We start from the raw sequence: 26,345 nt of genomic DNA on the forward strand, positions 1-26,345 counted from the left end.
TTAAATTTTGGTGATGTCTTCTTCCTCCTCGTACATGCCTGGTTTGTAGATGACTCCTCTGTTGTCTTCACCTCCCTTTTTGCAGCTAAAATAAAACAAATGTATTAAATAATTGTAATGTCAATGAAGGAAAAGCAGAGTTAGTTACTGTCATGAGTTAGTTCAGTTTAGTTTTTTAGTGCTAGAGAAATGTAAAATGATTTTCCAGGTCAGGACTTGGGAATTGCTTTAGAAAGGACAGAGACCTATCAGACGGTGAATTAGAATATTGGCATATGTTTTGACCACTGAAAAATGTCAGTTGTGACTTTGAGAAGTACCACATAAAACCCCTTGATTTCCTGCAAGTCAGCCTTTTTTTTTTTTTCCCCTTTGGCCAGAGAGAGACAGGTAACATCGAGTTGGGCCTGCTATTGCCCCCACCCTTTTTGGGGAGAGGACCTTGGCATGAGGCCTGGCCGGATTCTATCGGCTCCCGGGAGGGGTCGGGGGAAGGAGAGGTTGCTGCTTTACAACAACCACTTTCTCCAAACTTCCCTGGAGCAGGGAGAGATCTCTGCCGGACCCCTGATAAGAGCTATGGGCACCATTTAGGCTGAGGCCACCCCAATTTACACCGAGGAGTGGGCTGAGAAGGCATTTATGATCCTGCCTGTTGTTTTTGTGATTCCGGACTGCCCGGGTGCTCTGATCTCTGATGTTTCTGCGTGAGTTCTTCCTCCCCTCACCAGCGTGTCGTGGCCTTAAACATGTAATACCACGAGCTATCATGAGAGAGAAGAGACTCTAGGCAGATTTAACCCTTGCCTGGCAACATGAAGCTTCCAGAGGTTGGCCCTTCTCTGAGAGAGAAAAGAAATGGACAAAGTGAACAAAAAGAAAAAACAGCATGAAGTTAGTGGAGTGAAAGTAAAAAGACTATTGAGACAGAGGGTTAAAAAGTTTGTTGCTCCATTCTTATTTGAGACACGGAAATGGACTCTATATGTTTAGATTATCCCTTTAAATCATGGGAAAGATATGCATTTGAGAAGATGGTTGTTTAGATTTGCATGTAGATTTGAGCAAAGGTGTTTGTAACGGACTAAGTAGTATTAATCCTATAAGGTGCTTAAACTGAGAAGTCCTCTGCGCCAGTGAAGAAGTACAGAGATATTTCTGTGCCTTGAGATGAAAAATCCTTTGCCTTTAAGGTTATTCATCTTTAAAAGGTGACACCCCAGTATGCAAAAGTTTAAGACCCATAACCCATAAGCAGCTTGGGAACAGGCTAATTGGAGGGGTCACTGAAGCAGGTTTCCCTGGGAGGCTGTTTTTGTGACAAGTTAAAAACCCACAAGAGAACTGTCCTAGGTTATCAATAAGATCCATGACTCTAAGAGAGAGACTCTTCTCCTAAAGGATAAATGAAAGACTATTTTCAAATAGTGAAACTGACTGAAAATTACAAGTTTTGTCTCTTTATGTTGTTTTGTAAGGAAGTTAATGGTTTGTAAGGAGAAGGAAAAGTGGGTTTGGAGTTTCATTCTGTTTTGTATTAGTTTTTCCCTAACTTTCTTTTTCCATTCTTTTAGTGTGTATTAATAAACCTATTTGTTTATTTTTAAGGGTGAGCCTGCTTTGCTTTTTCTTCTAGTCTCTCTCCCACAGAAAAAGAGTGAATACTAAGACCAGAATTTAATGAATGTGAAACCACTACAGTTACTTACAGTTCTCCATTATGCATGTATGAGATTATTTTTCTCTGTACTGGTAAAAATGCCATAGTAACTTACTCTTTCAAATATTTCAGGAGAAGACATTTTGCATGCAAGGTCAATGCTGAAATGCAAAGGGAATCAGGTGGTAGGAAAATGTGTAATCTTAGATTTTTTCCTAGGATTTTTCATTGTTGGCAAACAGTGGCTTAATGATCTTTTGGCAGGACATATTTCTTCCTCTAAAATGTTGCGACCTTTGGGAGAAGTTTTCCTAAAATTCCATTCTCCTTGTTTCACTCACTGTTCCAGGAAAAAATGGAAGGATCCAAAAAGCAATTAGGAGCAGCAGTGCTAGCAAAAAGAACAAGAAAATAACAAATGGCATTTGAGAAATAGAAAAACTAGGAAGGTCTATTATGGACCCAGCCTGGTATCACACAGGGAAAATAATGTCTGCAGTTATAAAAACAAATTCGTTTTTCTAGGAAGAGGTCATGTATTATAAAAAATCAAACCTTACCACTATAAAAAATGTGCAGAGTTTTAGACATGCAAGCACTAATCTGTGCCAGAGGAAAAATATGATTTGAAATTTTTTGTGATGTGATAGCCAGACATTTTACCTTTTCTTCTTCAGTAGCCAGACAGCTACTGCAAGAGTGATGAGGACTCCAAGAATGCAGGCTATCACAATAGATACCACAAAACCTAGGAAAAGAGGGAAAACATGCACAACTGTTAATATCATTGCCTTGAGAGGAGAAGGTGAGTCTCTGGTCTGTCTTAATGTTTGCATTCTGCATCTGCAACCTTTCTACAGCCTGGTCACACCACTTTGTGACTCTGAATGGGTAACTTTGCATGGATGTTCCCTGGAATGTCCCAGTCCCACAGCTGGATCCACAGTTCACAGTGCTGTGACATGAGACACATGCTGAAGTCACAATGCCAGCGTAGAGGCACTGGCACAGCAGGTCATAGCAGGAAAATTATTTTTATGCTATAATAGACATCATAAGAAAACCCAGCGAATTAAACCCAGGCAATCAAGGATGTTAAATTCAATGCCTTTTGTTTTCTCAAAGAGAACATCCCTGAAAGTGAACAGCTGAAGAATGATATGCTTTGCTGTTGAGAACATTGCTTAAAGGCATTAAAGAAGACAAAAATTAATTCAGGATATTAGTATGAAGAACTGAATAATCTCTTGTTTGCATAAAGACTTAAGGATTGTCATAATGCTGTATTTGTTAGTGAGCTCAGTGTACATTTTTGGCATTTGAAGGGTTTTTAAAATTTATTTTGGCCTCCACAAAGATCCTCCAGGTGAGCTCCCTTTTCTTAACTGTATTTTCTTAATTTACACATTATTTTTTTATATTTTATCAAATGATTGTTTCTCTCTAAGCAACATCAGAGCTCTTTCAGAGTCAAACTGACAAGTTTAATGTATTCCATCTAAATCTTTTCTCCTATTAAATCTGCTGTTGATAAAACACATGTAAAACATGGAGTTCAACCACTTTTGACCCATTAATTTGAAGTCAGGTGTGATCGCAGCACGCAGAGCAACAACATAGAGACAAGAGTTCTGCGGTGCAGAGTTGCTCCTCCAGAGAGCAAGCAGCCTGTTTATTCTTTAATTTTTATACAATTGTGGGTCTGGTTGTGGATTGGTTTTTGGGGTTACTACCCTTCTAACTTACTGGCCAGACTAGCTGTCAATTACAGTATTTTTAGGCTAGAAGTATGTAAACAAAGGACAAGGAATGAAAACAAAATGTTTGTTTATGTTCCCATGCGCAAGAAAAGCGAAAACTGTTCCTAATATTATGTAGAAGCTAAAGAAACTGACTCCATCTTATGAACAAGTAGAAGGCTTTAAAAAAACTCGAAAAAAACAGGGTGACATTCTGGCTGAATGGAAGAAGCTCACAGTCCATGGAATTGAAGAAGAGCTCTTTTACAAAAGGTGAGTTTTGTTATAGTAAAGGTGTGTCAAATGGACATAAACATATAACACCAAACCAATAACTGTAGAAAAAGAGCTTGTGGTTTGAAGAAGAAGGGTAGAGAGCACTTCTGTCTGATGAGAGGATCTTCTTAGAAGATTTAGTTAGATAGTATTTTAGTGTGGTACCTTAATCAAAACTAGACACGAGTTCCTGTTTAATTTGTGGGCAGTGGGTGATCTGAACATCATAGCAAATTCCAGCTGCATGCATGTGAAGGTGATTTTACTGGAATAAATCACTGATAGACAAAATATATTATACACACGTATGAGTTTTGCTCTAATCCTTAGAGATGAGGGGCTTTTTGAAATGTGGTCCTTATAAATAGTGAGCATGATTTTAGATACTCATTACTGGCATCAAAAATGTGGATGACTGAACACCTCAGTCATTTTCAATTTTGATACAAAACACAGGTCAGTGGCCCCATCTTGTGCTGTGCTCAGGTGAAGGTGGCACCTCTCAGGCTTGTACTGATAAGGCAGAAAAGTTGCACTGAAAACCTGCTTAGTAGGGGCTTAGGTTATTCACAACAGGATTTCTTTTACAAATTTCAGTGGTTGCCAGGCCACTGGCATTACCCTTCTGTGCATTACCCTTCCTGTTCTTAATAGGTGTGCTCTGTTCCTATTTGAGGTGCAGTAAACTGCATCAGGCTGGGCACTTGCAGCACCCAAGTGTAATTCATTGGGCTTTGACAGGAGCTTTTTAAAATTCTTTTAATTTTTTTTTCTTTTCTTTTTTCCTTTCCTTTTTTTGCTCTTTAAGGTGAGGGGCTGCACCTGTGAGGGAGCTTTTCTGACTACAGTAAGTGGAATGTGAGATTACAGGGGCAATGAATACCTTTTTTGAAATGGGTTGAACACTTTTTCTATGGTTCACTGATAGAGTCAATGAGCTTTCACAATTAAATGTACTTAGACTGAATGGAGTTTCTATTAAAGTAGCACTGAGAGCAATGTCTTTCATAGCCACAGAGACTGGTTCTGGTGTGTGAACAGCAGGATGGGCAATAACCCCTACAGTTTAACTCTGCTAAATCATACCAGCTTTAAAGATTGTCTTGGATTATGTAACCTAAAAATGTGTATTCTATTTCATCTGTTGAAAGCTGTTTTTTAGGAGATGTTTTATCCTTCTCTCACCCTTCCAGGGGCGAGTGGGGGTGGATGCCTTGTGATAATGCCCCAGCCATTAAAACCAGGTGGGGCAGTGTTTCTTATCTCTTTCACCATCCCTCCACCCTCCAGGGGGACATCTTCTGATAATGGACCATCAGGGCCCACCAATGACATGACACATTCCATCATCCCACTGGGAGATGCTCCACCCAGTGGGGGGAGGAGCCAGCTGTTCCCAGCTAGATAAAAACTGGGACTGAAGGACACAAGGGATCTGGTTTTTCCATTGGATTCCTGGAGGAAGACTGGACCTATCTCATCACCACTGGACTTTCTACAGAACCATCTCTACACCACAGAACCACATCTGCTACTCCAGGAGGACTTATCTGGACTGCTTCCAACACCCTGACCAACAGGGTGCCAGATCGTATCCCTGATTCTGTCCGGGTTTTTCTCAGATTTTATTTGCTTCCTTGCTTTTGTTTGTTTGTTTTGTTTGTTTGTTGTTTTGGGGGATTTTGTTTTGGTTTGGTTTTGTTTTGTTTTACGTACTACTATATTTGTATTTCCTTTTTCTCAATATCCCTAGTAAAGAACTGTTACTCCTATTCCCATATCTTTGCCTGAAAGCCCGTAATTGCAAAATTATAATGATTTGGAAGGGAGGGGGTTTATATTCTCCATTCCAAGGGAGGCTCTAGCTTTCTTTGGCAGACAACTGTCTTTCAAAACCAAGATAAAGATATATTGAAAATGCTTTTATGGCTGGTGTCATCTCTGCATGGAAGCCAATAATGTGGCTTAGCAGAGGGAGAACCAAATATTATTATTTGGTTTGGCTCTAGTTCACAGCAATGATTTTGAGAAAATCATATCTGGGTCAAATTTTCCCCATAAATGGAAATATAATGCTTACACTATTTCTGTGAAATGTTTGGAGATTCCTGGATGAAAAGTATAGTGTCTGATTTTCAGTTACTGGGATCATGGGTTGCAACTCTCTACCATCTGCTATTGAGTGTGGTTTATAGTCAGGTGCTGAAAGGTCAGATTAAGAAACATTTCTCATTTCTGACTGACCACTTGGACTCAGCAGATCAGTGGCTTATAGTTGTGGTTATGAATTGACAACATATCCTTGCCAAGCCCATCAGGTAGTGAATTTTGATAAATAGAGGATGAGGGTAGAAAATGTAAAAGTTGAATTGCTAGAATTCCGTGGTGAACGTGTTGTAATCACAAGGGAGCTGCTTACTCTGGAACTTCTGGTACCTCAGGAAGCATTTCTGCAGTGGCATTGCTATAGGAGATTGTTTGTGCAGGGATTTCAGACCTGCAGAGAAAGCCTTAGTCTCAGAAGTGTGGAAGCTGTATTGCAAATTCTGCTGGCTGAAATCATTGCACATAATCTGCTTTGAGCAGAGATTTGAAGAGGATTATTAAAATAGCTGTTCTGGACCCAACAAGCTCTCTAGTCAGCAGCCAGTGTGTTTGAGACTGGAGGTTGGAGAAGAAAGTTTTAACCTCTTTGTGGTCGTATAAGAATGCCATGGGGGGCATTCTTCTGGTTGGCCAATCCATAAAAGCAGAAAAAAGGCTGGCATACTCTAGTTCTTTCTCTCTTTTAATACTCAGTCATCTTTTCATTTGTTCAATATATAGTTTGTGCAACTAGTATCAGTTTGTATATTAATCACAGAGTTGTTAAGATCCGTTGATAATTTGGTAAACTTCTTAGGTATTATGTTTAGAATCTAGCAACAAGAGATCTTCCAGTGTAATTCTCATTTCAAGAGATCAGGCAACGTTTGGTGACAAATCTAAATCATCTCTGATTTCAGGGAAATGTTTTGCCCAGGATTTTTTTCGGATGATCTGTAATTTTCACTTTTCTCCTTTATAGCTTTCTATTAGAAGAGATGTTATGAAAGGGTCTGTCTGCAGAGGGGAATGGCAAGAACAGCTACTGCAGTGTGCCTGCAGGGAACGGTTTCTGTTGTGTGAAAGTGTCCAAAACAGACAACTCCTGTGTTTTCTGTTCTTTCATCTAAACAATGAAGAAAATGGCAGGCAAAGTTGAAATGATGTGCTAACACATTTTATTAATTTGAAAGTTTACTGCTTGGCTAATCTTTTTGGCGAAGTCTGCTTTTTCTTTTAAAAATCTTTTATGCTCAATTTCAAATAGCATAGTGCCTTGCCTAGATTCATCTGACTTGATTGTACATACCAGCTTCACAGATCCTTAAGAGTATTTGTTTGCAAAACAAAAGTTGGAACAACACATTTTGCACAATGTACTCAAAGGCCTTTCTGTGGGGTACAGCTCAGCTTCTCACCACAGATGCAGACTTTTGTGCAAAGACCCCCACCAAATTTATGTGTTGTCATTGTGTAACACTCCAGAGTTAAGCTTTTGAATCAGTTCTTCCTCATAAAATTGTGGGGTTTTTTCCCTTTTCTTATTTTTTTTTTTATTTGTAACACTGAATCATACAATCCAGTGTTATTAATTATAATTATTTGCCAAGTTTGAATGCTTCAAGGGCTTCTTCTGATTCTGTGTAATTTCCCCAAAACAGTGTCCCTGAAAGGCAAAGTTGTGGCTCCCTTTAAATGTGTGGTCTGCATAAGATCAAGCCTGACCTTGCTGAGAACCAGCAAATTCACTGGTGAGACAAGACCATCTTAAGCACTTACACTGGCTGAAACATCTCAGCTGTGGAGCTGTTTAGTATTTAGAGTCACAGAAAATACTTCTGCCAAGCATGACAAGGTCAGTCATGTCTTCCTTCTTTTATCTCCTTGCCTTTGATCAGAAGGGTTGCAGGGCTTGCCTGATACCCCACTGTAGAAAAAAAATCTTACCTACCTTGGGAATACCTTATTCTTGTACAGTTGCCCATGCACCAATGCAACATGAAAAGAAAAGGCAACAAAGTGAACTGCAGGGAAAGGAGACAACTGTGGTTTTGTAGTGGTACAGTGCAGCAGGACTGCCATTACAGTTCTTCACATTTAAACAGATCACTCTGCACTGTTTCTTTGCACAGAAGCATTCATACAACTCACCTTCATGGAAGGAGATAAAAACCAGTCTTTCATGGAATTCCTGAACATTTCTGAAGTTATCAACCATTTCCAGGGGTTCTGGGTCATCACTCTCTGTGCAGTACATGGCTGTTTCCAGTGCCAGTAACTATAAAGGGAAGCGCCTGTTCAGCTCCCAGAATACAGAGAAAGCAGTGCCAGTGTGTGATCACTGGGAGCGTTTGGAGGGGAAAAAAAAAAAAAAAAAAAGGTGTAGGCAAAGGGGAGGGGATACATTAAACAATTATTAAGTCTCATGTGGCCTGTGAACCCAAATACAAAATAATGTGTAAACAGTCCATACTTGTATTTTGTTTACATCCTGATAAAACTACTGCAGGTTATCTGATAGGAATACTGGATGGGAGGAAACATGGTAGACTTTTCCAGCATGCTCTTCCTAGCACAGTCTGACTCCTAAATAGTATTAAAGGCTACTTTTTGAAAGAACTCTTTATTTTGGTAGAGACATGGTCTGACAGAAAGGACAAAGGCAAGAATATACTTTCAAAATGAAGAGCTTGCAGTAATTTGATCTGAGATTTTGATAATATTTTCCCTGATGTCTATAATTAGGTAAATCAGAAGATAGTGATTGTGAGTTTATAGTCTAGGTAAGTGGCCGCCTATGAGCAAAAGAAGTTAATTAGATGAGCACAAAAAATGTAAGTTGGGAGAAAAGTTAGGGAATTCATGACATATAAATAACACAAGCTTTTAGAAACTTTCCAACCCACCCATGTCCATCAGGATCAAAGTAGCACTAAAATACTTGGTGAATAATGTTCAGACCTGAAGCCCAAACAATAATCTGCAGCTAACTCATGGAAAGACTTAGAGCAGTCTTACATACTGAAGGTCAAAATTCATCTCACTTGACTGGGATTTTTTCAAGCTGATACTTTACCAATTGCTGTGCAGCTGTCTGTCCTTTGTTCTGGTCAGCTGAGAACGTGCTAACAACAAACAGAATGGGATGTCAGTTCTGTGCTGTTCTTCCCACTTAAAGGATTTTAGCAATGGGCACCTTTCAGTTTTACAGGAACAGAAGAGAAATCCAGGAAATGAGAATATGTATTTACTGTTCTTTAGCAGACACCAGTCAGGGAAATGTGTTCTGTTGGAACTTGCCTGCTCTTGAGAAATTTTAACAGGGTGTCGGAAAACTGTCCAGAGAACGCTCGGGTAGCAGGGAGGAGTTGTCAGGGATCCTTTGTAGCGATAATACTCATCCAATCTGCCAGGAAGCAGTTCTTGAATATTGAAACCGGGGACCAGGACCTTCTGATCTAAAAAAGGGGGTTCATGTTAAATATTGCATCATGACTACACAGGTAGTGTATCAGTGAAGTGAACTTGCTTTTTGGTAAGTAGGATATTTTCAGTGTCCTATCACTAGGATAAGAAAAATACCTTTTAGTAGAGATGATCCCAGTTTAATAAGGACTACAGCTTTTAAGTTTACAATGAACAAATCTTGTTTGAAAGACCAAATCAGGGTCCTCTAAGATAAACTGTGGTCATATTAACTAAAAAAACCACTATGTGGAAGAAATAAGTCCCAGTCAGAATCATATGGGGCATGCCAGCTATAGGCTCTTCCCAGGAAGGCACTGCATTTGGAAGCCTTTCACAGTCTGAGACAGATTTGCCTGGGATCTCTGGACTGTTTCTTCAGCCAGTTCATTCCCTCTCAGTGTGACATCTGATACTCTTAGCCATTCTCAATCTCATTTAGTCACTCACCCTTGTATTTCACATTCCAGAAGTGCCTGAAGATCTTTTCATAGGATGGGTTGAAGGGTCCAATCTGCAATGATCATATTATCAACAACTGTGCAAATCACCAGTCTGAATATGGGTCTGTGCTTCTTGCCTGTGCTAAGGCAAGTGCCTCCACCGTCCAGATATTCATGTACTAGAATGGTGTAGGTATTTTATAATTGAAAACATTCCCTCTGTCCTTAGAGACATGATAATATTCTTACTCTAGGACTATTAGTGTTGCTGTGTTGTATTGCTTCCTTTACAACTGCAGTGCAGACCTTTTGTATGCACTGACCCCATCGCCCTTGTCTGCTCAGAGTGCTGTGGAAATGAAGAGAAGCCCTTTCCTCTGAGAGCACTGCAGGCAGAAGTTCTCAGCTGCCAGGCTTCTCAGATCATCTCCTGGTTTCCAGTCAAAGCCACACTTCTCCACGCACAAACATTTTTAATATGACACTCTTCACAGTCCAGGTAGGTGGACTCAACACTGTTGAGTAACACAGGGCCACAACTCAACTATCTGGCAAAGGCTATAACTCATCTATCACACAAGACTACGTTTTTCAACTACTACCAGCAGCTTTTCAGTCTAATGATCAATGCCTTTTTAATGAATTCTTCAGAGCTGGTGCTTAGCAATTCCTCTGACAACCAGACATAGTAAACTGGTGTCCTTACATTAACTGTAACAGCCACCAGGTGTCTGAAAGTATTTCCAAGACCTAATCTCCATTGTTCACAAATTTGATTTTCAAACACCATTGTGTTACATTGGGGCTGCAGTTCTGGGGACAGGTACACAACAGAACACACTGAAGGTCATGTGACAACAGCCAAGATTCATTTGACAGGTGCCCCCTTTTATAGGGAGTTTGAAATTCCCGTGCTTTCACACCTGATTGGTCAGGGTCTCAGCACCGCCCAGTTCCCTGGCCAATGAAATGTCTGCATTCAGGCTTGAATGGGATTGGCTGGGGTCCCCTGTTTGGGTTGGAATCCAGTCTATCATTATCACACCCCGGGACTTGTTTACCTCTACTCTTTAACGAGCTGGGCTAGTCAAATTGGGTTTGGTTGCAGCCAAATTTTATCTGTGCAGCTTCAGATTTGCTGGAGCTGTCATTCCGTTGCTTAGAAATAACCAGAATCTCAGTATTATTCCCTAGCATTATATACAATACTCTGACACTTTTCACAGCTACAACTTCCAAATGTACTGAAATTTAACACAAAATTACTGTCAGAATCTTAGAGATGCTAGGAAGTGAACTTGGGTAATATTAATGAGAGCTTTGTTTGCTAATGGGAACATTTTACTTTTTGATAGAAACATGGAAACTTGTGGTTTCAGTTTGTTATGCTGTAGATAATCCTCACATTTAAAAATTATCATTGCAGTTATCTTATTGAGGAGTTTTAATCCTCAAGAAAAAGAATAATTATATATGTACAAGCTACTTTTTTTTTCTTTTTGTTTAAGATTAATATTATCTTCATATGTGGAACTTAAGAGAGTAAAATTGGAAAGCTGTCCTGACATCTTAAAATGTCACTGAATATACTCATTTTCTACAATCTATGGTTCAAAAAATCTGGGAATTTAGCAGGGAGAAGACTGTGGTTAAATCCTAATTATATATGGTGGTCAAAGGCAGGGTGGTGCCTGGCCACCCGTGTCTCTCTGTTCAAACTGTTTCATGCTACAGTAGGCAGCTTTGAGTAAGTGAGCTTGAAATTCACTGTTACCTCTTGTTTGATAAACACTACCATTCATTAGTTTGTAAATTAATGCAAAAATGGATTTAACACAGCAGAAGTTAATTTGTTAATTTACTAAAAGACATGAGGAAATAATCAGAATTCCTCTCTTTGTCTTTTCAGCATTTGCTCCTGGTTTGGTACATGCTGCTAGAATCTACCTTTTTTTTTTTTTTTTTTTTTTTTTTTTTTTTTTTTTTTTTTTTTTTTTGTGTGTGTGTGTGTGTGAAAGAGGAAAAGAAGAACCCTTATTCAGCCACTGTATTGTTAGATAATGTAGATAATTTTGTCCATTAACAGTCTATCATAACCAAATGATTGAAAGCATATTCTAAACAAACAGGAAAAAAAATATTCTGCATCCTACCTCAAGGAGAACAGCCAAAACAGCCAGTCCATCTGCTTTGTCCATTGCTGCTGTTATATCTGGGTATTTCTCAGAGTTGTAATGTACAATATGCAGCTACAAAGGAGGAGATACTCTGTTACAATAGCATCTGGGTCAGGCTCACACTTAGGCTTCACAGTTAAAAAGGACCATGCAGCCACCTCAGGATAAGACAACGTAGGAGGGTCCTTCAGTGATCTCTGGGTAGATAAGCAGTAAGATATCTTTCTAGCGAAAGGCAGAAGGTCCTGGGACTCACAGCCCACACACCTTCCCGTAAAGAGGGGAGAAAGGGGATTCATGACTTCAGCTTCAGGTCATCTTGAATGGAGTACTAGTAAATTTTTCTGAAAAAATAACACCTTAGTACTCCAATATTTGGAATGCAAATCTCAGTGTTAAATATAACTAGAGAAGAAATGGATTCCCAAAGTGCTGTTATACAAGCAAATTATTCTGACTAATTTTTCTTTAAATAATTTTGAGGTAAATACCTGATTGGTACTGCTTATCAAAATCTATTCCCAAATCCATAATTTAGAAATTAGAAAAGATAAACAGTTCATCACTGTATAGAAGAAGGTGAGTAAAGGTAAACAGAGCAGCAGTGTCATGCAGGTAAAAGTTACCTCATGTGTCCTGGTGCCAGTTCTGAGTTTAGAATCTAAATTCCATTTCCCTGACTTAGCAAATTCAAATCCATCTTTTCTTTTGGCACACAATCCATTTTTTTAGTATATCCCCAGATCATAAATACTTGGCTTATGTCAAGAGCCTCAGAACCTTACAGCCTTTTACAGTCATTTACCCAAGAGACAGATGCCACTTTGAAACAATGGGACCCACCAAACATTTTTTGCTTCTTTCCCTGATCTGATCTGGCCTGCCTTACCTCTGCTGCAAAATGCTTCCCACTGACAGTGTGCTCAGAGCCTTCAGACTTGTTTCGGTTTCCCCAGTGCAGGTGAAGTTGAGACGCAGTGTATTCAAATGGGAGGTTTCTGATGAACATAGCAGGTGACAGATACATTTTCACTGTAAGCAGACCAAAACCAGATAGGAACAAATGATACCACAGATCTCAAGAAAAGGGCAAATAAAAATAACATTTCTAAGAATATTATATATGGAGCAAGAAATAAGCAGATTCTTAAATCCATCTCTGTCTGTGTTAGGAGGTTAATACTTTTGTTCTCTTTAAACCTTTCTTGGTAGATCAGTATTTAGAACATACACATTTCTATTTTCCTAAATACATGAATTGAATATGACAATTGTTGTGATTGGAAATCTTTCTTCTCTCTGAAGAATGTGAATTTATCTCGAAGATATGTCAAAGCAAAATTTAGGCTCATGTACCTTCTTTCAATCCTCTTATAATGGCTTAATAAATTAATATTTCTTGTGGCAATTTATAACTCCTGTTATGTTGAACTCTGCTGCCTCTTAATCTTCTTTTAGGAGAACATGACAAAACCAAATAAACTCCCCCACCTTCCTTGCTGCTCCCAAAACCCAGAACACTGATGTCGAGCAGCAAGATAATCCCGGGCCTTAAGAATGAGCATTTCCTCTCTTGACATGCTTTGTATGCATGACCCTAACTTCTGCTCACTAAGGCTCTCTGGTGGGGAAGGCAGGCTGGCCTGTTGGGGGTTTTTTTTTGGTGTAGAAATTAGAGTAGTAATTCTCAACCCAGCAGAAACTTCTCAGTTGTTCACTTGGAGTATTTGGTATTTCATAAAGCAATGGCTTATGTCGAGATCAATTCCTTTGCAATTTATCTGTATTATTTTCCAAAACTAATACAGCTTGTTTCTGGACTTGTTTTTCAGAGAAAATGAGACTCTAAACCATAGTGAAGTAACAGCTGTGACCCTATGTATTTTTAGGCTCCTACTGAAGAGGGCTTTTTTGAGCTCTACTGTTTTCAGTCTAGCTGAAGTAGGTAATTGTGTCTGGATGAAATGGCTGGTGAAGAACATCAGTTATATATAGAAATGACTTGACAGCACAACACTAAGCATTCTACTGGTTTCCTATAGCTGAAAGAGAAGGTAGCAGCAGATGGTGTAATTATCGGTCCTACTGAGGCTAATTTAGGTAAATTAATTTGTATCTAAGTGAGGTTTCTAGAGTAGGATGCATCTCTACTGCTTTCTAGGAGGGCACTGACCTTAGAAATTAATTCTCATTTTCTTGAGATGGTTATTTTTTTGTCTTGGCTTTCTTTAGGAAATAATAAAACTTCATATTTTAGGGGTGAGATCTGACAGTGCTAGCACCTTAGCTTCTCCAAGGAACTGTGTGTGTGACTGTTTGGAGAGGAACAAGCTCTCAGTGCTGGTTTTTTGGTTCCTTCTGCACTCTGGCACCCTTAAAGTACACAATGACAATATTTTCTTCTCTACCTATTGCCTGTCACTTACATCAGCCCAGGGGATTTAGCTGTGACAGTCCAGTCTTTCATGCGGGACCAAGCAGGACTTTAGGAAAAGAAGGCTAACAAGGAAAGGATGTTCCAGCCATTCCTAGTCTAAAGAAACCTGGTTTTAAAGGAGAAATTGATCAAGAGGAAAACCAGGAATTTGTCCCAAGAGGTTGGCCCTTACTGAAGAATAGGCTTATGATGTTAAATTGAGCAGGTCAACTTCACTGAAAGAATCATAAAAAAAGAGATTTTTGCATGTTGGTCAACTCATAACCAAGCATGTAGAGCAGAGGCCATTTTATAATGCAGGTTATATTGATACTTATGCAATAAAGAAGGATACAAAGGAGGGTTTTATAGCTGTTCTTATTTCTATGTCTTCAAGGGTTTTAGGAAGGAAATGAAAAATGGTGGGGCTGATTCACTGGTATTGTGTATTGTCATTTTAGGAGACCTTAATGAGACAGCATCATCTCTGTCTTTACCTACTGTACTGACACTGATTTAGTGCTACTTTGGAAAGGGCCTGTTTGTATACTATTTCAAATTATTTTTCTGTCTTCTTACCTATCACTACCTATTACTGTCTATTTTACCTTACACTAAAGAGGTTTCTATCTCAAGTTAAAAGAACAGAATGGTGCTCCTACACTTTTTTCCTCTTCCCCATGCCCCCATGTAATTCAGTTGAGTTGCTTTGAAGAATGGAAGAGACCCATTGCTCATATGTTATGAGTTAAACTTTTTTAGCAGAATCACACAGTATGATTGTGTTTTGGCACACCACACCAAAGTAATAAGAAAACCTTGGGCATGAATTCTGACATGCCTAGAGTTTATTTTCAATTTATTTAAAATTTGACTTACTGAGGCTCCATTTGTACTAAGCACCTTCCCAGGTTTCTCTAGCCTGTTCTGTAGATATAGGTATGCTGATATGAAGGCTTTCTTATCTGATTAGCAGCTTTATTTCATCTTATAATCAAAGTAGTCCACCCATGAAGTAAAAAGCCACTGAGTTCCTGCAAGTTTATTTTTTACCATTCCTTGCTGTCCATGAGGTCCCTTACCTGAATGGCCATTATTGATCAGTGTAAACTGGTCAGTGGAGGGTACGTTGTAGCCTATGAATTCTAAAGGCAAGAGATTAGAATCATACTGGAGAATATCTTTGTGGAAATCAATTGGTGATTGGAATACTCCTCCACAAAATGGGTATTTCTTTGGCCAGGCTTTCTCTCCATCAGGACCTGTGTGAATTAACAGAGACACATTTGTCAAACCTTTACTATGTAGTTAACGTAGAAATTCTCCTGTCTCAGCCTTCACACAAAATTTGGAAAAGAAGCCTTTTCTGAATTTTTAAGACTTTTTAAAAAAATACCTCATTAAAGCAGAGATAATGAAGGATATATGATCATTTTTCTTAGAGTGTTGTGACCTAGAGACAGGTCTGATTATATCAGACCGTCAGACTTTTTCTTACTGTACAAACTGTCTGAAAGTACAAATTATCTAACAGGATTGCATAACCCACAGTGAAAAGTTAACTTGCAAAATTTGAAGGTGTTATAGTAATTTGACCTATAATAATTTGCTCAAACCCTGGTGAAACTTTTCTTCATCACAGCCTTTTGCTTGAGGTAAGATCTGCAAAGAATAGATAATATCAAGAGAATTTTAATTGTGCCTTTGATTTAATTGTACTTTAACAGCTGGCAGCTGTTTGTAAGATGAAATTATTTGGATTTAAATACCAGAAGAGATACTTGCAACTTGTGTTTTTCCTTGTCTCTGAACATTTGTGCCTGATCTGTGTAACACAGGACACTGGGCCTCTCTGGATCAATTTATGCTTCCATGAAGCCATTTCTTTCAGAAGGGAATAAACATCTACTCTTCCTTTAAGCATTGCAGATAAAAGGTACTTCATTCGTGCCCAATGGATAATTCCTCTCCTTGGCAGCTTGCTTTTCACTATGAGCCTGCTGTTCCCATACTTTTGTTTCTTATTGGAGTACTTGTAGTATAGAGGATATTGTTTCTCACTTCTCTTAAATTACGTAGATCAAGTCCCTTGAGTCTTTGATTAGAAGGCTTCTTTTCCAAAACTATAATATTCCCAGTGACTTCTTTGAAGATCAGGCCATCAGTGGCAAAGCAAGTTCAGATATCTTCTGAAGGAAATTAACAGGCAGTTAATAGCAGTTCACTTTATTTACATGAAAGACAATTGCCAAGTAAATGGTTAGTGGGGGTGAATCTGACTTAAACATAGTGAATGTGATAGAATCAACAAGATCAATTCTGGTTCTTAAAGACAGACTTACTTCCTTGGTAAACCCGTTTTAAGATTATTCACGACAGGTTGGCAGGTGACATTGTTTGTAGTGTGGATACTCAGACTTGATCAGGGCTTTTCAGTATAAATAGGCCTTACTGCTGCTGTGACTTAAATTTTTGACTCTAGATCACTATCACATCAATTTCTTTCTTCTTACGTCTTTGTGATACTACCTTAAAGTTGCTGAAGTTCTTTTAAAAAGTGAATAAATGTTATTCTGACGTTATGAAAGCCTCTCTTCTACCTATTTTTGGCAAATAACAAATACATCCAGAAGAGAATAAATTCCGTTCCATGGAATACATACTGAAGAGTATTTCCCAGGAAAATGTGCATTAACATATACCAAAAAAATGACAGTTTCTTAGGTTCAAACTGGTTGTGGAAGACAATGACACTGAAATTTAACACTTTGCAAGGAGCTAAGATTACAGCAATGTCAGAAAATTGGTGAGAAGCCTTTATTGTAAGAAGACTTCAATAATTTAAAAAGGTTTGAAAAGGTAGTGAGTTTTCAAGAATATTTTGATATACTACAAATAATAGCTTTGGAGATCTGATAATTAAATAGATGATTGATGTATAAAATAGAAGTCTAGTCCCAGCCAGGGAGTCATGAAGTACCAAGCATTTTTTCAGTACTGCATTTGGGTGACTTGAATGTCTGGAAGAGTTGGCAACAGAATATGAGAATTTCACACCTACGTTGCCAGTTCTGAAGGAGAACTTTTGTCTTGTCTATAAAACAATGCAGTTGTCACAGTCTTAATGTATCTTGACTGTTACTGGCAGTTATCCTTTTCTTGGTATAAGTCTGCAACTCCACTCACAGGCCTTTAAGGTACAGAATGTTTTGCTTGTTTCTCATTCCTGCTCTCTTAAAAAAAACGCAACAGAACCAACCAAGACTTCTTTTTTGGCACAAACCCAGTTTTTATGGAAATTCTGTCTTTTGTCACATAGCCTTTCTAACTTTCAGTGCCTTAAAACTCCTGTCTCAAAGAGCTGAGCTCACTGCAGCTTGGTTTTGCATGTGAAATTGAGATTTCCAAGGCAGATAAGCCACAGAGCTGGAAGGCATTTCTCAACAGCTACGTCTGCTGAAAATGAATGATTGATTGTGAACCAGATTTCCCTTTTCCCTGCCAGTGCACTCAGATAAATTCAGTGGAAATCTCATTGTGTTTACAAAGGTTTTGTCTGATCACTACTCAATGAAGAACAGCATGTGCATGTGAAATTGGCCTGAGCTATAAATCCCAAAAGATATTAACATAAGAAGTATTGCAAAATTATCTTCAAAGTTAATTTCCTTTTTGTGTAACACATTTGTGACCTGGGCATTTCAGAAGTGTTTGCTGCTATGAGAATCCCACCAGGCCTGTGTCAGCAGAGCACATCATGCCATGGGCCTGTTGAAGGAGCTTATTAAGATAGGGAGCTGCTGGTGTCAGTGGAAGCAGGACCATTCCTACTATCACTGCTCCCAGTGCTGCCAAGAACACTCCCTGCCCTAGGGAGTGCAAACTCGGGCTGCTCAAATCCAGTTCATGGACTGCTTTGCTTGACATAAGTTTACAGGAACATGCTCCCTTACCACACTGAAAATATCCCTGAGCTTGACTATGACCTCACTGCTTTTTAATGAAAGATGCCTTCAAATGAAGCAGGAATAATTCTCTGGAGTGTCTGACTGCCCACTGCCCAGTGAGCTGAGCAGAACATCCTCAGCATCAAGGCTGCATGTCTCCATTGTACCACCTCCTTTGACAGCTTTGTGCTTTCCAGCCAGCCCCACAGCACTGGCGCTGCTGGGCAATGCAGTACAGATGTTCCTTCATGAACAGTGGTGTCTGCTCCCAGGATGTATGCATTGGCCCATTTAAAATAAGGAGAAAACAGCCCTGTGAGACACCAGTGGTACCAACAGACTGTTGCTCTGATGACCAATTAATATTCATCTTGCTCCAGCTTCTCACAGTCTGTGCAAGTTCTCTTGATCTGAAGTAATGTAGTAAAATGCATTGGGTCAGTAACACAGGGAATGGCTGTGGTATTTTTGCAGCCATGCAGAGCACTTTGCCCTGTTTTCAACCAGATGGAAGCTGTAAGCTGCTGTTTTTCCATGGCTGAGGTGGTGGTAAAGGCTGAGTCTAGGCTCCCTGCCATGGTGACATGACTATGTGGTTTCCATTTTGCTCAGTGTTCAGTAATATATTCTGTGCACACAGAGACAATATGTGTGTATCTTCCACACATGTGTCCAGAGTGACATTTGTGTGTTAGAGGAATTGCCAAGGGCTGTAGCTGTTGCTGTTACTACATTCAAGTGCTGTATGAGAAATCTGGGGCATGTTCTAGTGTGTTCACTAAAGCTGGCATTTCTGAAGGGGAAGGGTCTTAGCACAGGTTCTCGGCGCCTCAACGAATTGGAGTATTCGGCAAGAGCAGAATAAAAGAGTTTTCAAGTACAATTAGCCAAATGTTTGTTACCAACAGTTTCATGTGTCTGCATTGCAGCATGAAGTTGTCTCTTTGCTTGCTAAAGTACATTAATAATTCTGTTTGCACCACTACTGCTAAGCATGTTAATATTTCTGTTAGCACTATTACCTAAAACTTGTCTGCAAAGCTAGTTTTCTCCACTGTATCTGCTTGTCCACTCTGGAGGGATCATTCTGGTTCTCTTGATTTCATTCCAGCCCACTTACACTACAGAAACAGAGCCAGAATCCAAAGAATTGAAGCCTAACATCCACTTACATCAGTTTTTTCCTGGGACAGAAGACCTCATCTGGCACCTCACAGCTAGACAGCAGCATGGCCGAAAGCTGCTTGCATGTGCTGTCCTGAGCTGTGGGGCATTGGAACCATTGGATCTACTTTGTGCATCTTACAGAAGGTGGAGCTGCCCTTCAGAGACAAAGCAAACCTGTGTCACGGAGAGTGGAGGGCTCAGGCCTCACTGCTCTGTGATGTTTCTTCCAGGCACTTTTTCTTGGGCTATGTACAAGGGTAGTGAAAACAGGAAGAACAAATAACATTGCTGCATTTTGGCTAATGAAGAAGCAAACAGAGGAGAGGTTTAGCCTTTATATTTGATGTATCTAACAGGGTAGTTCCAATTATAAGCAAGGCAAACTCACACTTCTTCCGAAAGCCTGTGCTGAATAGATAAAGCCTGATCACATGTGGTGCCTTCTTGCTTTGCCATTATGGCCTGAGGTACCAACACTGCATCAACGTTCAGTTTTACATATTGTAAAATATAAAAAACACTCAACAAATAGAAATCTCTGACAATGAGCACTCAGATTTCTCCTCCACCCTCAATCTTGTACCTTGACACTCATCTTGATATTAGTCTGCACTGTGGTTATAATGGCTTGATTTCCTTTCCATTTCCTATTGACTTAATTTCAGTGAGATGCACTGCAAGGTGTTTTAGGGGCAGAGGTGAACAGTGGAAGATTTAGGATCCCATAGGCAACCAGGATCAGTAGAAGGGCATGGAGGTGCTCTTTCCTGGCTTAGCACAGTCTCCCTAATAGTTGTTTTTCTCTGTGGGGATCAATGCTCTACCTTTGCTTTTCTGTACTATTCTGTACAAGTTCAGTTGCCATTTCAGTTTTTTGAAGTTGCTTTTATATATTTGCTTTTATATGTTTTTCTAGATGTTTTGAAATCAGTACTTGAAGGAAAAAGATAATCCGTTTTGTGAACCTTCTCTCCTCCATACATTTAGAATGTAGAAATCAGACTGCAGTATGGAAGAGCTTAACAGGAATTGATGAAGTTGGGCACTGAGAATAACACACTTTGAAATCAACACTAGTACCCAAATTCCTAGGAAGGGAGAAGTAACTAATTTAAACAAGGATTACCCTGGGAAGGAGGGCAAAACTTCTGCTTTCATGGTAGTAAAAGTCTTGTTTTCCTTACTACCCAGCGGGGTAGATTTATCTGATGGCTGCTGTCAAAGTGGGAAACCCAGGCTTTTATTAAAGCTGTGCCAAGCTTTTTCCCTACTGGGAATGTGAGGTCTATGTATGGACACTGGCAGACAGACATGCAGCTGACAGTTCTCCTTCTGCTTATATGAAGCAAGTCAGGTAAACTGGAGCATAGCCAAAGGGAGGAGTTCCTAGGAGCAAGTTCAGTCTCAGAGGTTCTTTGTGTTGTCTTGGAGCAGCACCAAAAGCTTAAGAACAAGCATTTTTTTCTGAGATTCTCCATACTGCCTACTTCTGTGTGGGTATATGGCATGTAAAATGCTACTCTGAATGAGGAAATACCTGGCTAAAGGATTTGATCAGCTAAAAGAAAAATGCTAGATTATTCTTTTCCTGAGCAGCCACCAGTCCACCAGGTCCTTCTGAGTCAGTAGATGACTAAAAGGATTAGTTACAAATTAACACTGCTTTCCTAAAAATGATTTTTTCTGCTTTGTCCCTGCTGGGATCTTTGGGGACCTGAGCCTCCAGTAACAGAATACAGGTGACTTGCTGAACTCTGATTATGCATGAAAAAGAAGACTCATGTGGGTAGGGAGAGAATGCTCTTTGCAGAACTAGGCTGGAATGTGTTCCTGGCCTGTGACTGCTGAGGAAACAGAGGGATTCGGGGACCCTCTGCTGTTGTAGGGGCACCTTTAGTCTGCTGCAATTTATGTCATTCCACAAGGAAATTTAGAACTCAGTAACTCATTCTTAGTCACCTAGATATGAATGGTCATTGATTATAGATATGGTCATTGATATAGATGGATGAGTAATAGATTTTAAGAAGATTGACCAGATTCAAACCTGAGTAAGGATTGTGATCCCAGTAAGTACTCACCCGAATACATCTGGTAGGTTGTTCTTAAGGTACAGAAGACAGCCATAACTTTGTATATATAAATTAGTACTTACCAATATAAGACCATTTGGACCCTGTTTAAAGACAAAGGAAATATTAGTGTATTTGAAATTGATCTTACTCTGTAAAGAAACAAAGTACTACTTAAACCCATGTAGTGAATGTTACAATACTTTTGTGTTTCTAGTCCCAGCTGTTGAGCAAAACATAGCAAAACATGGACACTTTCAAACTTTTTGACACTATGAACTTTTCTCACTCAAACTGTAACCACAATTATCCCTGCAATCCTGCCCATAGGGGTGAATTTCTTGTGGTCACTTAAATCTTGGGGCAAGACTGCTCTCAGGGTTTTTTGGTTTTTTTTTTTTAACTGTAATATCCACAGACTTTGTCTGTAGGCATACTCCTGGGATATTTCTCTAGTTAGGAAGTAAAGAAATATAAGTGGAATGTAACTACAATGAGCCCACCTATGCCTTGTTGAGGAGTTTGAGAAAACATCAGTGGATTGCCAGTTGCTACACTGAGAAGCGATAGACAGAAACTAACAGATGGACTTCGAAAAAAGGGAGTATGACATATGAACCCATATAACTCAGAGAATCCCAGGGAGGGTGAGTGAGTTCAAATTATCAATTCTCATCCATTGCTTAAGGAACTGAACTTGGGACAGTATCTCTGCATGGTTTTGGAAATGTGACTTGTTAAATGCTCTTTTTAATATTTTTTTCCTGGTCCTGAAGCCTACTTAAAATCCCTCAGCTTCCTGCATAATTAGAGGTGCTCATCTTAACAAATCTGAACAGTTTTGGTTATCAAGGTAATGCTGATGTTTTCTCTCTCCAAATTTATTTTTATTTCTTCTTAGAAAACAGTCCTGGATTACTCATCTTGCAAACACTCACTGTGCCTGTGTGTCTGTATGGATGAAGGCAAATATTTATCATTACATGCACTTCTCTGCTCAATACATGGTTCTTGGCAGCATTTTTTGTATTCTGATGTGTGGTCACAGATGCAGCTCGTCCCTAAGAATGTTGCGTTGAAATGTTTGGGCTTAATTTGTAGGGATGTGCAAACAAATTGCACTTAGCTCTTTTGTATTGATATGTGCTGGGAACATGAAACTCTCTCTTTTCAGTTTGTTAGGACCAGTGTGCCTTCTTCTTTTACATTGGAAGTTTCAAAACAAGGTCTGTGTAATCATCCTGGCTCAAGTCCTCAGGTTCTTCTCATAGAAGAATTCATGTTTTAGATTTCAGGATGAGAAACCTTATTCTCCTCTTGCCTTCTCTCTGCAGGGGATTATCTCTTACTGGGTTTTTGGGGGTGGTTTGTGTCCTTTGGTTATTCTGTAGACAAAACTTGCATAAAGGTAAAAACAACTGGCAGTAGGTTTTAGAAATATCTTAATTTGAGCAGGATTTAAAGAAATACTGGCTTCACTACAATAGCTACCCTGTTCATGATCTTATTGACCATTAAAATGTGTATGAGGTGTCAGAACTATGATTTTGATAATTTACAGCAACCTTAAAACAATCACTTTTAAGCCTTTACAATATTTTTGTCAGTTATGCCATTTGACACAAAAGTAAGTGAAAGCTTCAAGTCTTTGCCAAGTGAAATATTCCTTAACCTATGAACATTTTGATGATCTGCAGTTCACTACCATTATGACTTTATGGTGAGCTAAAACTGCTGTAGGTAGGGCTGAGATACATTTATGCCCATTTCATCTTGGATCAGGAGATGAATCAATGACCAGATGGTAGAATCTTCTTGATTTTGTCTGAATGAGCAGAGAGAGCCAACCTCAGACCCTGAGAAATGTTGCTTTTATTCTGCCTGGTGATGAAGTGAGAGTCAGGCAGGTTGTCACACAATGTCAAATTGGAAAATTAACATCTAGAAGTAATCATTCAACAGCTCTGTATCTGTGAACACTCTCCTGGCTCTTTGCTCCTGTTAGGATGAGTATTGATGAGTTATAAAGTTACATGCCCATGCATGGCTGAGGGGGCTCCTGGAGCCAGTGTACCTGCAGTTTGACTGATCAACAGACAGGGAAAATGTACATTTCCAGGGTCACTTGAGAGCTGGGAAAGTGTAAATGGTTGTAGGTGTGATAATCTACTTGGAAAGATGTCTGAGACAGGCAGACACTCTACCTCTTGCCATTTCTTGGTACTAGGTTCCTGAGACAGGCACTCTCTATAATTCCCTTCAGGATGTCTATCTTTTCAAGACATCCTTTCAATTCCAAATCTTCTGTATGGTCACAGAAAGCACCTGTAAATCATCAAGTTTTATTTGTTCTGTTGTTTTGGAAAGCATCAAGTTCTAGGAACCTCTGTCCTTCAGGGGGGAGATTCTGCTATAGAATATAGGCATTTTTCAGAGGACATATGCACAAAATGAGAAGATGACCTTAAAAGTTTGAATTCCATGCCTTTTGCTGCTCATGGAAAAAAAAACTGATAAAATGCTTGTCCTGACAGAGCTCTGCATAAACCAGCTCTGGATTATGTTTGAACCTCCTGGATTTTTGTCCCATAAATATATGTGCTGAGTAAGTGCTCTCACACAAAACTTTACAACAATTCCCCTCATATCCTATAATAACACTGTCTAGATTATAATTAGTTTGAAAAAAAAATGAAAATTGATTATAATCAGCTTGAATAGATGAACACTGACTCCTAAAAAGAGAGAAGTGCCAACCTCCTGAAACTAGTCTTGTTTCAATATAAGAAAATGACCTCTAGTGTATGGGGTGCTTTACAGAGGTCGGTTTTGGTTTGTTTGTTTGTTTTTTTTCTCACTGGTTTAAAAATAAACAGACAAAGGGAAAGGTGTGATGCTTCCACTGACTCTGAAAGGGCCAGTCTCTGCTTCATTTTCTGAAAAATAAAAAGAACACAAGGCAAAGTATACTGAGCATGCAAGAAGTCTGTAATGCCTACTAAATCAGAGGCCAAATTTCTCTTTGCTGTGTATGTCAGAACACCTATTCTGAGAAATTGAAATAAGGATACTAACTCCAAGCAATGGCAGACTGCCACAATATACAACTTTGAGCATGATAATGAATAGTAATAATGAAAGGATGCCATTTTTCTGCATAAATAGCTGCCCTAAGGTAAAAAAGACAATAAAATAGAAAGCTGAAAGACTTTACCATTCAACGGAGCTTGCATTGAGAGCTGTATCTTTAGGAAGAAAACAAGCACAGTGACTATACTGAAGCTCTTGGCTGACATCTCAAGGAAAGACTTATAATATTCCAGCAGTTCACAGGTTTCTTTGCACTGAAGAAATTCCCTTGTAGACATGTGGCAAATAGCAGAATGCACATATGCAGAGCTTCTGCTAAGGAGTTATTGCCCTCCCTCTCCCCTTTACTCTCTCCTTGCTGTTAGAACTGCTTTTTATAAAGCTCCTGAGACTCATCCCCAAACAAATGATGTAATCAGACCAGCCTCTATGTCACAACACCCTCAGAAAACTGATCATATCCTTCATTACCTCAGTTTTGGTAAGGTCCTCACAGGGCAGACTCCAGCACTTAGAGAAGGAATTTAAACATGGAACTTGAGAAATTATTTAGCAGAGGCAAAAATGCTTTTAAAAGCTGTACTCCTATGAACCATACCACAGTGGAGTTTTTCTAGCCTGTTTCAGAGAGTCTCCCTCAATACCCACTTTTGGATCAGTCGGATATAGTATAATGGCCCACTGTGACGACTGGAGGGAAGGGAGGAAAAGTGAGGCTCTGTGTGAGACTGGTAATAACTCAAAGGGACCATGGACACTTCCCATGAAAACCATCCAACTTCTCAGGAACACTTTTTTTTTTGAGCTGAAGGTTCTTGGAACCAGGAAGATATATGAAGTAGGGAGGACTGAAAATTCACAAAGCAACAGTCCCAGAATCTGATATTTTTCAGGACATTATGGAGAGGGGTAAAGAGGAGTACACAGTATAAGTTAATATCCTCTTCTCTCAGTGACTGAGGAATAAGCTCTTAAAGTGAGAATAGCTGAGGAGCTGAAGAAGGGATTGAAGAGACTGTTTTATTTGAGTAAATTATTATTTGTAATTGCTATTAACTGCTCACTACATATCAGTAACAGCTTTATCACATATTAATGTTGATTGGTCAAAATTTATTTTCAACATCTTTATTTATCAGCTACTGTGTAATTGCTCAATGTTATTAAACATGCTTATTTTTTCCTACCCTTTATGAATTGACTGGAGCATAGCTCATTTCTGCCTAGATCCCAGGCAGGGCTGTGCTGTAAAGCATGGTCTACTGCTGCTGTTCATGTATAGCCCAGTCCTCTCAGTCTAAGTAGAGGGAGACTGCAGGGAGCAGCAGCAACTAATGTCCTGTAGCCTTTTAGAAAGCAGCTGTGGTTGGGAACACTTCCCCTCATACTTCTCCTTAACATTTTGTAAACCTAGATTGTAATTCTGCTTGTTTTGGTTCAGATAGATGTAATCAAGAGGAAGAGGGTGTAAGCTATAGAGAAAATGTTTATAACATGACTTTGCAAGGGCCATTGTCCAAAGCAGAGAGACACTGTCTACTAAATTAGTACAAAAGGCATGCTGAGTGTGTTCAGCATGAGAGCTATCAGCACCTTCCTAACATGCATGCAGGACCTTCCTAACCTGATGGAAATTTGGACACACCATTTTGTAGGTTTCTGTAGAATCAGATAGCTGGTAGCCTGTCTGACAAGCTGCTAAGGTTGCTATCAAGAGATGAAAATTACCTGCTCTACAAAAAGACCCTGTTGTGTAGGAGGGTATGGACTGAGCTATCTGCCAAACTACGTTTTCTTATCTCCTTCCT

General features: G+C 39.3%; 1 protein-coding gene across 1 annotated transcript; it reads right to left on the reverse strand.

The window, feature by feature from the left end:
• Positions 1-24,743, reverse strand: CA12 (carbonic anhydrase 12). The gene is made up of 10 exons (XM_040077481.1): positions 24,662-24,743; positions 21,531-21,551; positions 15,344-15,523; positions 12,735-12,877; positions 11,822-11,917; positions 9,676-9,739; positions 9,061-9,218; positions 7,912-8,038; positions 2,324-2,408; positions 1-85 (listed from the first exon to the last, which is right to left on the reverse strand). The coding sequence occupies exons 1-10, from the start codon at positions 24,741-24,743 to the stop codon at positions 1-3; spliced, it is 1,041 nt and encodes a 346-aa protein (XP_039933415.1).
• Between the last annotated feature and the right edge of the window lie 1,602 nt (positions 24,744-26,345).

This window comes from Hirundo rustica, chromosome 13 (genome assembly GCF_015227805.2).
Source record: "Hirundo rustica isolate bHirRus1 chromosome 13, bHirRus1.pri.v3, whole genome shotgun sequence".
NCBI lineage: Eukaryota > Metazoa > Chordata > Aves > Passeriformes > Hirundinidae > Hirundo > Hirundo rustica.

Bases quoted from the DNA above. Each gene is read 5' to 3' on its own strand.
- CA12 (XM_040077481.1), bottom strand. From the start codon at position 24,743: ATGTCAGCCAAGAGCTTCAGTATAGTCACTGTGCTTGTTTTCTTCCTA. The intron at 9,219-9,675 runs GTGAGTGACTAA...CCCCTTTTTTAG, and splicing joins CTGGAATGTGAAATACAAGG to ATCAGAAGGTCCTGGTCCCC. The intron at 2,409-7,911 runs GTGAGTTGTATG...CTCTTTTCCTAG, and splicing joins TTTTATCTCCTTCCATGAAG to GTTTTGTGGTATCTATTGTG.